This window comes from Cebus imitator, unplaced genomic scaffold (assembly GCF_001604975.1).
Source record: "Cebus imitator isolate Cc_AM_T3 unplaced genomic scaffold, Cebus_imitator-1.0 Scaffold299, whole genome shotgun sequence".
Taxonomy (NCBI): Eukaryota; Metazoa; Chordata; class Mammalia; order Primates; family Cebidae; genus Cebus; species Cebus imitator.
The window spans coordinates 1,833,268-1,847,520 of NW_016107614.1; the positions used below are offsets into that span (position 1 = coordinate 1,833,268).

Below are 14,253 nucleotides of genomic sequence, written 5' to 3' on the forward strand. Positions count from 1 at the left end.
ATAAACACCTAAATTATCGATTGCTAGTCAATGTTAAGTTTTGACCATAAGAACTCATTAACTCATAGAACTTTTAGCACTGGAAGAGACTTTGAAGGGCAAAAGAGGTTAGTATGGAAGGGAAAATGGCTTGTGTAAATACATCATCATCACGCCTCTATAATTATCACGCTCTAATAATCAGGAAGACTAAGCTTCTCAAGAGCTGGGACTGTGTGTTTTTTCACTGTGTACCTCTATATACCTAATCTTGCCTGGTCTAAAGTATGTATTCAATTTAGTTGAATACTAAATAGGTCAATCAAATCAATCACCATGAAATAGTCCTTTTAAAAAATAAAATGAGGGAAATGTGTTTACCTCTGTGTACCTCTATATAGCTAATCTTGCCTTAAGTGTGTATTCAATTTAGCTGAATACTAAACAGGTCAATCACCATGAAATAGTCCTTTAAAAAAAAAAAAAAACGAAATGTGATCAAAAGAGTAAGTGGTCACTACAAATTTATATGGATGATTAGTGACAGACCCTCAATTAAAACTTTTTCCCTGATTTTACTGTTTTACCTGTGGCCCTTCTTCCCCACCACACTTCTGGGGCTTTCCAAGACAGTTCTCAGAAAACCAAGGTTTCCCTAGTCTTTTAAAGTTTAGCTATAGAAGGCAAACAACTTTATCCACAGTATTTTCAAGCTGTAAGGAACTTAAGAGTTTAATTTAGAAAGTTAAAGAAAAATTGACTCTAATTACTAACTAAAATCTAAGATCTCCAAAATAAACAACCAACAAACAAAATACACCATCAAAACTTCACAGGATTCCTAAGAACAGGCATTCCCCCCCCCCTCCAAAAGACATTATTCAATACCAGAATATGCTCACAAAGTTGTGATATTTATTTCATCTTCTGGAGTTTAATGAGGCTCTCTCTCCTAATGTTTCTGTCATACTAAGTAATATTTATAGCTCTAATTTTCTTCTCTATAAATAGAGACTGTAAGTATTCCAGATGGTTTAAAAATAAAGGTATGGAACTAGGTAAGGTTCAGACAGTTAATAACAATGGTTCCTCCAGTGTTTTAATAAACATTTTATCCATACACTGCTTTTTAAGTATCTCTATTGAATTTTCTTAGTATCATTTAACTTTCCAGTTAAGACCCGTTTTTTTCTACCTAAATCTCCACATAAGCTATCACATAAATTTCAAGTTTTAATATTAATTTATTGTTTCCCCCTTAATAGTTGAAGAACATACAATTCATAAATTTCCATATAAAAAATAAAATTTATGAATTTATGAGATGTCTCTGTGTTTAAGTAGTATTAATAAATATAATTAAAGAGCTCTGTGACGAGTCAAAGATACCAGGACAAGGACCATAGACCACTATCTTGGAGCATTCAATGTCTGTAGCGTATCTTGTCTCTTTATTGAATGAAGAAACAGTCATGAGACAAGACAGTGTTTATCCATTACATCTCTGCCATTTGAATTTCTCTATTTTGTTAAAGTTTCTTGAACAGAGTTCATCCTTTGACCTACTTAAAATACACATCTACAAATACATCCATACCCAGGGAAACACAGCACAACTGAGTCAAATAAAAGCAATGAATCAGATCAAAAATAAAACTCAGAAAAATATGTTATATCACAGCCACCTGTATATCTTAAAATGCAAATCTAACTTAGATTTTTTTAATACAAGTGACAAAGCGAGCTAAAAATAAATGCCATTATGACATCTGTAGATGGTATATTGTTCTTAAAGTGAAATTAATTGATTCTATATCATAAAAGCCTACTTTTACTCCATCTCTGATTCTACTTAACTATACATAATCTTTACACTAATTATTTAAAACATACCATTTACAATACTTTGAAACAAGGGACCAAATCTAAGCATTTGGATTATTTATTAAAATATGATTCTTGCCGGGCACGGTGGCTCAAGCCTGTAATCCCAGCACTTTGGGAGGCCGAGGCGGGTGATCACGAGGTCAAGACATCGAGACCATTCTGGTCAACATGGTGAAACCCTGTCTCTACTAAAAATACAAAACATTAGCCGGGCATGGTGGCGCGTGCCTGTAATCCCAGCTACTCAGGAGGTTGAGGCAGGAGAATTGCCTGAACCCAGGAGGCGGAGGTTGCGGTGAGCCGAGATCGCACCATTGCACTCCAGCCTGGGTAACAAGAGTGAAACTCCGTCTCTCAAAAAAAAAAAAAAAATATGATTCTCTTCAGACTAAAGTGCCCATCATGTCCTTGGAGGCTAAACATTTTTGGTATTAAAGAGTACTAATGACTATCTTGGAGATGGTTAGAATTATATCCAAAAACAGCAATATTAATACATAAAGGGGAAGGAAATGTCCAAATTCCAAAGCAATAGTTCTCTGAGCATCCCATGCCTGTACATAAAAACCAACAAACTCAACTTACAATTTCAGAGCATTCCCGTCTCTTGAAATCTATCCTGAGACTAATTCCAAAGTAATAATTCCTCAGACCCTAAAGGTTATAACCCAAAAGTTTAATTTCTTAAAAAAAATTTTTTTATAAAAATTTTAAAGTTACTCCTCTATGACAAAGGGATGGGACTAGTAGAAAACTGATACAGAACTTCTCTGTAGGAGTCCTTACATGACTGACCTTATTCCCACTAAGCAAAGAGTGGATGAAAAGTGGTTCCTCCATGTAAATTACCGAGAGGAAGTCCTCTTTTCAGATAATGAAGCTTGCTATAACAACACATTAGATCAATGACTCTGTTACATCCTTCAGGAGAGGAGCTGTAAAGATATTTTATTTGAGGCCAGGCACGGTGGCTCATGCCTGTAATCCCAGCACTTTGGTGGGAGGCCAAGGCAGGCAGATCACGAGGTCAGGAGTTTGAAGACCAGTCTGGCCAATATGGTGAAACCCCGTCTCTGCTAAAAATACAAAAATTAGCCAGGTGTGGTGGCACGTGCCTGTAGTCCCAGCTACTCAGGAGACTGAGGCAGAAGAATATTTTGATCCCTGGAGATGGAGGTTGCAGTGAGCTGAGATCGTGCCACTGCACTCCAACCTAGGCAACAGAGACTCCATCTCAAAAAAAGAAATAAAAAAATTTATTTGGTAAGCAAACTGATAGAACTGCTCTATTAGTTATTTATACTTAAATGTGATTTTAACAATCAAGTGTTTATAAAACTAAGAAAACGATTATTTTGAACATAATTTTGGAATTCTGAGCAATCTGTAGGGATAATTAGACACAGGAGACTCAGCTGGGAGATTTAGGTCAGGAGGTGCTCATGGGTGTTTACAGAGAAGTAAGGATGTATTAAATGATTTAATTCTGCCTAGGGATCTAACAAAAGAAAATGGGGAAAATAAGTACCACAGAAAACAATCTCTGTGCATTTCTTAATTTTATATGACACCACACCTCACATCACCTTTTGGAAATACTCATCACATTAAGCAGAAGCCCAGCTAGTGTCCAACTGTAAAGAAACCCAACAGAACAAGCACTTATCAGACTTTTAACCAATGTCAAAGGGAAGGAGGGAATTTCCAGAGGGAATGAGAGGCGTAAACTAGAACATACGAAGAATTATTAAAGAAAGTGGAATCACTGAGTCTGCTGAAGATTAAATAAGAATATTTAAGATTATCAAGAGTCTGTATAAAACTTTAGAACCCATCATAGTAACTACCATCTTGGAAATGGAGGAAAAGTGTAACTAAGCAGTATAAATCCATTTAGAATTTCTTAAAAGTAAAGACTCTTCACTAGAAAGGAACATGAAAGGAACTTTCCTGAAGGTTCTGGTTGATGGCAATTTTGCTTTGTGAATAGAGAATAAGCCTGAATGCCTCTATGAAGGATTTATAAGCCTCAAGAGCCTATGACTAGAGAACTTTTCTGTATTTCAAAAGAAATGTAAAATAAATCACATATACCAAAGTTTGAAGGAGAAAGATAAATTTTAAAAGTGCAAGAGGCTGAGCTTATTAAATGCCAACTCAAATTTAGGGAGAAAAGTTTTACTATATAATAATCATTTCCCTAATTTTAATATAAAAATTTTATGAAACAAGACTGTATCAAGGAAAAGAGCACTCAGAAATCTAATTTTATAACTACATTTTCTCTCCAAATGAAATTTCAGGTTAGAATTACTAAAAATTCACACAGTTGGTTTTGTTATCAGTGATTAAAACAGTAACGGTCTCCATAAGAAAATCTGTGTAAAAAAATGTAGTGCTATTGAGGGCTTAAAATTTTTAGAATTTCATAATAATTTTCTAAACTATTTAATTAAAACTCACCATCACATCAGAGCCTAAATGTGGGGAAAAGTGCTTACCTTAACCCTAATTCCAATAGGAATTTGACCCAAGGGATATAGAGCAACATAAACTATATAATCAATGAAGAAAAACATTTATTTTAAGAGTAACTTTAAAAATGACATGGAAATTAAGGAGATTAATAAAACAAGACAAGCAGATGCTAAATATCATTCTTCACTGAAACCAACCTTTTCTATAAAAGACTGCATTGAGGAATTCTTCTGCTTGTCTCTCGAATCGAATGATTTTTGCTTGCTCTTGTTTAAGCAGAGCTTCTTGCCCAGCTCCCGAAGCTGGTTCATCCAGACCGACTAAGTGTCCCTGCAAAAATTTACTTGGTGAAATAGTTGCGCAAAAATCTTTCCCCATTCAATATCAAAAGCATAGATACAAAATCAAAGTTAGCAGCAAATAAGGCAAATTAATTTGATGCAATTAAAACATTTTAAAACTTCAGTATAAAATTTATCTTTTAAAAAGTATAAAAGCAAAATAAATGTAAACATATTCTTTAGCTAGATTTTATACATGTTTTTTGACTATACATTTTGTTCAAAATTTGCATAAACTCTAATTAAACTTAAACTGCCATAGGGATAATTTTCTTGTGAGCACGCAAATATATTGGTTCTATTATACTATACCATAGTTATCTTTCACAGGCAATTCAGACAGAATGCTTTAAGTAAAAAAATTTTTTTAATTCCAAATCTCATTTGAGGATCATGTTTGCCTTCCTAGTATGAGATCTGTTTTTCACCAGACACAAAACAGAAACACTTTTAAAGGGGCATTAGGAAAAAAACTCAGAATACATCTGAAATTCACGATTCCGTCTCTAAATTACTATTTTATAAACTGTGGTTCTCAAACCTTTAGTGGGTTACAAAATTGATTAATTGGTCAAAAGTAACGGCAGCAAAATGAGTTGAGAAATCAAATGCACTGCATGTTCTAAGTGTAAGCACAGTATTATTTTTTGTTAAAATGTATCTATGTTTGAACACCTTTGCAATATAAATGGTGGATCTGGCTGGGTGAGGTGGCTCATGCCTGTAATCCTAGCACTCAGGGAGGCTGAGGCAGACAGATCACTTGAGGTCAGGAGTTTGAGACCAGCCTGGCCAATATGGTAAAACCCAGTCTCTACTAAAAATACAAAAATTAGCTGGGCATGGTGGCCCATGCCTATAATTCTAGCTACTTGGGAGGCTGAGGCATGAGAGTTGCCTGAACCCGGGAGGTGGAGATTGCACTTAGATCACACCACTGCACTCCAGCCCGGGTGACAAGAGCAAGACTTTGTCTCCAAAAATAAAGTAGATCAGAAAGTTTCTCTGACCAAAAAGTTCCAATGTGCTGTACTATACTCATCCCTGAGACTCCCAGCATATAATTCCAGGCTGCAGGAGCACTGGACCAAATTGACAATACTTCGCACCTACTTCCACTCTCATATCTTACAGTAACCGAAAATAAAAGTATTTTTTAAAAAGCTAAAAGCATATTTAAGTATTCTTTAAGTTCTAGTGCATATAATTTATTTGAAATCACCTTAATGTATGAATTAATGTCTTTATTTCCATATATAAGTGCTCTGAATAACAAAATGGAACATATCTTGGCACAATGAAAGGAATTAAACAACACATTGAAGACATGTTATAATGCACAAATGATTCTCTCAAAGATTTATAAAATACACACTGATATTTGCAACAAGCTTTCTATGATTTCCCATCCTAAGAATTATGTTAAAAGCACAACCAAAATCTGTATTCAGCATCAATTATATATTGTAAAAAGGTTAATATGAAGAACTCACTGGCATATTCAAACTAAAATAATGATCCTTAAACACTGCTATATAAGGCACAGTAAGTCTGCTATATAAGGCAAAAAAATTTAAATGAAATATTTTAAGTCTTATAAATCATGAGAACCTTTATTATAGCTGTATTTGCCAACATTCTCTTCATAAAAGACTAAAAAACTATTAGTTTTAAAAAATGAGTAACAAAATAATTCTGATACTGATTTAGTATCTAAAAGGCATTAGGAACAGTCATCAATTTGAGTCCAATAAAATCCTCAATTGTATTATACTTTGGTACCATTTCAATGTTTAGTGATTTTTTAAAAAAATCAGACATTGTGTGGCATAGTAACATTCAGGCTGTCCGGGTGCAGTAGCTCACGCCTGTAATCCCAGCCCTTTGGGAAGCTTAGGCAAGCGGATCACCTGAGGTCGGGAGTTTGAGACCAGCCTGGCCAAAATGAAGAACCCGTCTCTACTAAAAACACAAAATTAGCCGGGCATGGTGTTGCATGCCTGTAATCCCAGCTACTTGGGAGGCTGAGGCAAGAGAATCGCTCAAACCCGGGAGGCGGAGGTTGCGGTGAGCTGAGATTGTGCCACTGTACTGCAGCATGTGCAACAAGAGTGAAACTCCATCTCAAAAACTAACAAACACCGTTCAGGGACTCCTTCCTCCATAGAGAAAGCTGTTTCTCTTTCTCCTCTCTTCTACCTATTAAACCTCCACTCCTAAACTCAAAACAAACAAACAAAATCACTAACAAACAAAACTATTCAGGCTGCCTTCTAATTTAAAGCAACACTGAGAAACCTAGCATTCAGTAGGCAAATGCTGCATGTTCTTTCTTGAATCAAGCAAGTAACAACTGTACCAGACTGAACTCTGAAATATTTACATTACTTTTAGTTGATTTATATCAATACCTGTTTTGTTTTAAATACTTTTATTGAGACATAATTCACATAATAAACAACTCACCCATCTAACATGTAAAATTCAATGGTTTCTTTTCACAGCTATGACTCTCCATCACCACAATCTAATTTTAGAACATTTTCACACCCCAAAAGGAAATTCGATGTTCATAAACATTCAATTACAACTTTTCAAATTGCCCCCAACCCTAGGCTACCACTATACTACTTTTTGTCTCTAGAGATGTGCCTACCCTGAATATATCCTATAAATGTGATCACACAGTATGTAGTTTTGTGATGACTAAGTTCTTTCTCCTAGAATAATGTTTTCAAGGTTCATCCATGTTGATGCATGTATCAGTACTTTTTACCTTTCTACTGTTAAATAACATTCCATTGTATGAATATATCTCATTTTATTTATCCATTCATTAGTTGACAAATACTTGGGCTATTTCCACTTTTTGGCTATTACATGCTCAAGTTTTTGTTTGGCCATATATTTTTACTTCTCTTGCATATATACTTAGAATTTCTGTTATCATATGTTAACTATTTTGAGGAAGGCCAAACCATTTTTCAAAGCAGCTACATCATTTATATTCCCAACAATGAGTATAAGGATTGGGAACAATGTATAAGGATTCTGACTTCTCCACATACTCATGAACACTTATTATCTTTTTGATTAAACCCATTTTAGTAGATGAGAAGTAGTATATATCATGGCCTAAGGTTTGTATTTTCCTAACTGACTAACGATGTTGAGCATCTTTTCATGTGCTTCATGGCACATTATACCTTCTTTGGAAAAATGTCTATTCAGATCCTTGCTCATTTTTTACTGAGTTACCATCTTCTTGTTGCAAAGAATTCCTGATATATTCTGAAACAAGTCCATTATTAGATATATGATTTGTGAATATTTTCTCCCATTCTCTGAGTTATTACTTCACTGATAGTACTGATGGCACTGTTAGCAGCATGCAAGTTTTAATTTCAATGAATTCTAATTTATATTTTTTTGTCACTTGTGCTTTTGATGTCATACCTAAAAAACTTGGTCATGAAAATTTAATCCTATGCTTTCTTCTAAGAGTTTTATAGTTTTAGGGCTTTAGATCTAGGATGCACGTCAAGTTAATTTTGTGTATGGTGGTAAGGAAGGGTCCAACCTCATTCTCTTGCATGTGGATAATCGGTTCCAGCACCTTTTGGTGAAAAAACAATTCTTTCCCCCAAAGAACTGTTTTGGAATGCTTGTCGAAAGTAACTGGCCATACATTTTACTGCTGGACACTCCATTCTATTCCACTATTTATATCTATCCTCATGCCAGTTTCACATTAAGCTGACCAATGTAGTCTGTAGTAAGTTTTAAAATTGGTAAAGTGCAAATCCTCCCAATTTATTCTTCTTTTACAAGATTGTTTAGACTATTTCAAGTCTCTTAAATTTTCATATGAATTTTAGGACCAGCTTGTGAATCTTGCAAAGTCATTTGGGATTTTGGAGAAAAATGCACTGAATCAGCATATCAATTTGGAAAGTAATGTCATAGTAACAATTTTAAGTCTTCTGATCCATGAACATGTCTTTCCATGTAATTTCTTTCAGCAACAGTTTGTAATTTACAGAATACAAGTCTTATACATTTATATTTATTCCTAAGTGTTATATTATTTTTGATGCTATGGTAAACAGAACTGTTTTCAAACTTTCACATTCATATTGTTCACTAATTCTCCTTGCCTCAGCCTCCCAAGCAGCTGGGATTACAGACGCCTGCCACCATGCCCGGCTAATTTTTCTGTGTGTTTTCGGTAGAGTTGGGGTTTCACTATGTAGGCCAGGCTGGTCTCAAACTCCTAACCTCATGATCCGCCCACCTCAGCCTCCCAAAGTGCTGCAATTACAGGCGTGAGCCACCACACCCAGCCTTTTTTTTTTTTTTAAATGACGTGGTAGTTTGAACCTTGCTGAACTTGCTAAACTCTGTTTTGTGGAGGGATTTTTTATGTACAGCATCATGTCATCTGTAAACTGAGACAGTTTTACCTCTTCTTTTGCAATTTGAATGACTTTGGTTTCTTTTCATTGCCTAATTTTCCTGGCTAGGCCTCATGTACAATGTTGGATTAAGTGGTGAGAGTGGACATCTTGCCTTGTTCCTGATCTTGGGGGAAGCTCTTCAATCTTTTAGCTGTGTGATTTTGTAGCTCAGGTTGAGGAAGTTCCCTTCTATTCCTGGTTTGTTGGGTTTATTTGTTTTTAAATCAAGAAAACGTGTTGGATTCAGCCAATGCCTTTTTGGAGGATGTCTACAGAGATGATCATGTGGTTTGTGTCACTTACTCTACTAATACATTGTATTACACCAGCCAGATACAATGGCCCATGCCTGTAATTCCAGCTCTTTGGAAGGCTGAGGCAGGAGGATCACCGGAACCCAGAAGTTTGAGACCAGTCTGGACAACATAGGGAGATCCCATCTCCACAAATCAGTTTAAAACAATTATTAACAGATGGGCATAGTGGTGCACACTTGTGGTCACAGCTACTTGGAGGCTGAGGCAGGAGTAATTCCTGAGCCTGGGAGGTCAAAGCTGCAGTGAGTCATGATTGTGCCACTGTACTCCAGCCTGGATGACAGGGCAAGACGACACACACACACGGTGTTAAACCAACTTTGCACTCCTTGGATAAATTCCACTTGGTTGTGGTGTATAACATTTTTTATATGTTGCAAAACTTGGTTTGCTAATGTTTGCTGAGGGTTTTCTTGTGTTGGTACTCATAAGTGGTATCTGTCTGTAATTTTCTTTGGTTTTCATATAAACAATACTGGCCTTATTGAATGAAGTCTTCCCTCTTCTCTATACTTTGAAAACGTCTGTGAAGAAATGGCATTAATTCTTCTTTAAATGTCTGATAGAATATGCCAGTCGAGGCAGGGCAGGGTGTGGTGGCTCATGCCTGTAATCCCAGCACTTTGGGAGGCCGAAGTGGGCAGATTGCTTGAGCCCAGGAGTTCGAGATCAGCCTGGCTAACATCATGAGACCCCCATATCTATTTAAAAAAAAAAGAAAGAAAGAAAGAAAAGAAAGAGAAAGAAAAAAAAAGAAAATACCAGTAAAGATACCTGGCCATGGGCTTTTCTTTGATGGAAGTTTATATAAATACTAATCTAATCTCATTATTCTAAGTTGTGTTAGTTCACTAGGGCTGCTACATATTTTATCACAAACTAAGTGGCTTAAAACAGCAGATTTATTCTGTCACAGCTCTGGAGTCCAGGCACCCAAAATTAGGGTGTCAGCAGGGTCATTTTCCTTCTGATAGCTCTAGGGAAGAGTCCTTCCTTGCCTCTTCCTAGCTTCTGGTGGTTGCTGACTATCCTTGGCATTCCTTGCCAATCTCTGCCTCCATCTTTACATGGTCCTTTTCCTTCTGTGTGTGTGTGTGTCTGTGTCTCCAAGTCTCTCTCTCCTTACAAGGCAACTAGTCATTGGATTCAGGGTCCACTCTAATCCAAAATGACTTCATCATAACTTGATTACATCTGCAAAGACCTTACAGTGGTCCCCTCTTATCTGCAGTTCTGCTTTCCACAATTACTCATAGTATGGTAACAATAAAGTATTTGGAGAGAAAAGAGAATATTCACATAACTTCTGTTATAGTATATTGTTATAATTGCTCTATTTTTAAATTACTGTTGTTAATCTCTTATTGTGACTAATTTATAAACTAAGCTTTATTGGCTGGGTGCAGTGGCTCACACCTGTAATCCCAGCACTTTGGCAGGCCATGATGGGCGGATGACAAGATCAGGAGTTCAAGACCAGCCTGACCAACATGGTGAAACCCGTCTCCAAAAAAACAAACAAACGAAGCTTTTTCATAGGTATGTGTACAGGAAAAGACATAGTATATATAGGGTTTGATGCTATCTGTAGGTTCAGGCATCCCCTTATAAGGGGGAAGACTACTGTATATTTCCAAATAAGGTCACATTCACAGGTACTAGGAGTGGGTTCATATGTTTTGGGGGACACAACTCAATCTGCATCATAGGTTTATTAAGATTTTCTGTTTCACCTTACATCAGTATTGATAAGTCTGTATCTAGGAATTTGCCTATTTCATCAAATTCTCTAATCTGCTGGCATATACATTCTTCACTGTATTCCCCAATCCTTTTTACTTCTGATTTCCTGTATTTCATTTGTGATTAGTGACTTGAGTCTTTTTTTCTTGATCAGCAATTAAGTTTATCTAATTTGTTGATCTTTAAAAAAAAAAACAGTTTTTGGTTTTGTTCCTTTTCTCTATCATTTTTCTACATTACTATATTTATTTCTGCTCACGCATCTTTATTATTTCTCTATTTCTGTCTGCTTTGGGTTTAGTTTGCTCTTCTTTTTCTAGTTTCCCAAAGTGGATGATTAGGGTATTGATTTGAGATCTGCTTTTTAAATACAGGCCTTCTCTAAGTACCATTAGCTACATCTCATTTGTTTTGGTTAAGTTTTTTGTTTTAATTCATCTGAAGCTAGTTTCTAATTTCCTTTTCCTGATCCAATAAAAGCTGAGCTTCACTGAAGGGGCATGTTGTTGCCTGTGTTTGAGGTTTGCTCCAACCCTAGGAGGGCTCTTAACTGTCTCTTAATCTGACTCTCCGTTAAACCTCTAATGTGATTCTCAGAGCCTACTGTGGCTCGGGAAGTTGCCTGATTCACAAAACAAACATCCATCTAACAGGTGTGTCATTTCACCTGATGCTACTAATACCATGGACCTTCCAGGTGTCTCTTAAGTGTTCACACAGCTCTTCATTATTTTCAACACCTTTAGGGGTGAGATTTTCTAAGCCTGAAAGCTCTGGGGTTTTCTATTTCTTGTTGTTGTTTGTTTTTTTAAAGAGAGGATCTTGCTCTGTTGCCCATGCTTGAGTGCAGTGGCACAATCATGGCTCACTGCAAGCCTTGACCTCCTGGGCTAAAGCTATCCTCCTGCTTCAGCCTCCCAAGTGTCTGGGATTACAGGCATGTGCCAACACACCAGGCTAATTTAAAAAATATTTTGTAGAGAAAGAGTATCATTCGATTGCCCAGGCTGTTGCAGAACTACTGGCCTCAAGCAATCCTCCTGCCTTGGCCTCCCAAAGTGCTCGGATTACAGGCATGAGTCACCACACCTTGCTGGAATTCTGTTTGTAATGTCAACCCTTCCAATAAAATGAACCAATAAGAATAAAAAAGTTTATATGACATACAACTAACAGAGCTAATAAAATGGCCAAGACCAGGTGTGGTGGGTCATGCCTGTAATTCCAGTACTTTAGGAGGCCAAGGCAGGCAGATCACCTGAGGTCAAGAGTTTGAGACCAGCCTGGCCAACGTGGTAAAACCCCATCTCTGCTAAAAATACAGACATTAGCTAAGGATGGTTGCATGCAACTGTAGTCCCAGTTATTTAGGAGGCTGAGTCAGGAGAATTGCTTGAACTTGAGAGGTGAAGGTTGCAGTGTGCCAAGATCGCACCACTGCACTCAGGACTGGGCAACAGAGAGACTCGTCTCAAAGAAAAAAAAGAGAAAGTAAAATAGCCAGGAGATAAGGAAAAGTTAAAGAAATCAATTCATGTCATCTCCCCTCAGCTGAATTCTAAAATAATACATTATTTATCATAAGGCAAATAACAAAAAGATGCAAAATCTTCTACTGTAACTCAAAAACCATTTTTCTTTGCATTTATTATTCCTAATAAATTTAGGAATATTTATTCATTATTAAAGAACAAGTCATACATTGTGGGGAAAAACTAAAACAAAAGATAAAAAAATTAAAAAGACAAAAAACAAGTCATTGGTATAGAACTAAATAGGAGTCAAGTTGGAGATTTTGGCCAGGCGTGGTGGCTCATGCCTGTAAACCTAGCATTTTTCGAGGCCCAGATGAGCAGATCATTTGAGGGCAGGAGTTTGAGACCAGTCTCATGCCTATAAACCCAACACTTTCAGAGGCCAAGGCAAGCACATCACTTCAGGCTAGGAGTTTGACATCTGTCTGGCCAACACGGCAAAACCCTGTCTCTACTGAAAATGCAAAAATTAGCCAGGCATGGTGGCGCATGCCTTTAATCCCAGCTACTCCGGAGGCTGAGGCATGAGAATCTCCTGAACCTGGGAGGCAGTGGTTGCAGTGAGCCAAGACTGTGTCACTGCACTCTAGCCTGGGTGACAGAGTGATGCTCTGTCGCAAAAATAAAATAAAATAAAATAAAGTTGGAGATTTCAACTGGAATTTCTACCTCCTAGGAGGAGTTGCTTCCTTGAGGATGCAGAAATTGGTCCACCTAGATTGGTTGGCTCACAGGCAGAAATGGCTCTGTATACAAGCTATTGTGAACTTCTTAGAAGCTTTAGGGTAAAAAGTAGTCCTTAGGCTTTTAAAAAGCTCTCTCCTTAATAAGCAATTGCAAAAATGGGGGACGGATGAGAGTAGAAGAGCTATGGCATTTGTTAGTGATACCACCATTAACCCAAAAGGTTTCCTCCCTCTCTTACAGTCCTATACTGTTTGCTTAATGAAATTTTGCTTAAATTTGGTTACACAAAAGCAACATAGGTAATCTTACCTCGAGAATCAATTTAAAGATTATAAAGCTTATTGCCATCTTATTTTAATCCTCTGAATCTGGATTATTTTAACGATCACTTTATTATGTTTCTACATTAAATAAGAGTTGACATATTTAGAATAAAGTCTTGCCAAAGTTGTGAAATTTGTTAAGGTGAGCATCACAACTTTTTTTTTTTCCTGACAAAACATTTAGCAGAAAAAATATGTTAAACAAATGCTATAAAACTCTTAAATCTATGGCACTTCAAGAAACTAGAGAGCTGTAAATTGTTGAGTCAGAAAGTCTTTTCAAAATTATTTCATGAACTGCATAAGAGAAATCAATATTGAAAAATCCAAGTGTATCTTTTTATTTGTGTTTTAATATATTAAGAGTCTTTCAGGCATGGTATGTGCCTGTAATCCCAGCTACTCAGGAGGCTGAGGAAGGAGAATTGCTTGAACCACAGAGGTTCCAAGGTCGCACCACTGCACTCCAGCCTGGGTGACCTGAAAAGATTCCATCCCACCCCCCC

The 14,253-nt window shown here is 36.7% G+C and overlaps 1 protein-coding gene across 13 annotated transcripts in view; it reads right to left on the reverse strand.

Annotated features, from left to right (window-relative positions):
- The window catches only part of LCOR (ligand dependent nuclear receptor corepressor), a 152,489-nt gene that overhangs the window by 41,599 nt on the left and 96,637 nt on the right, over positions 1-14,253 (reverse strand). For all 13 annotated transcript variants that reach the window (XM_017502786.2, XM_017502793.2, XM_017502787.2 and 10 more), the window contains one exon: positions 4,542-4,674. In XM_017502786.2, coding sequence (XP_017358275.1) covers positions 4,542-4,674 — 133 coding nt within the window. The remainder of the gene's footprint in view (positions 1-4,541; positions 4,675-14,253) is intronic.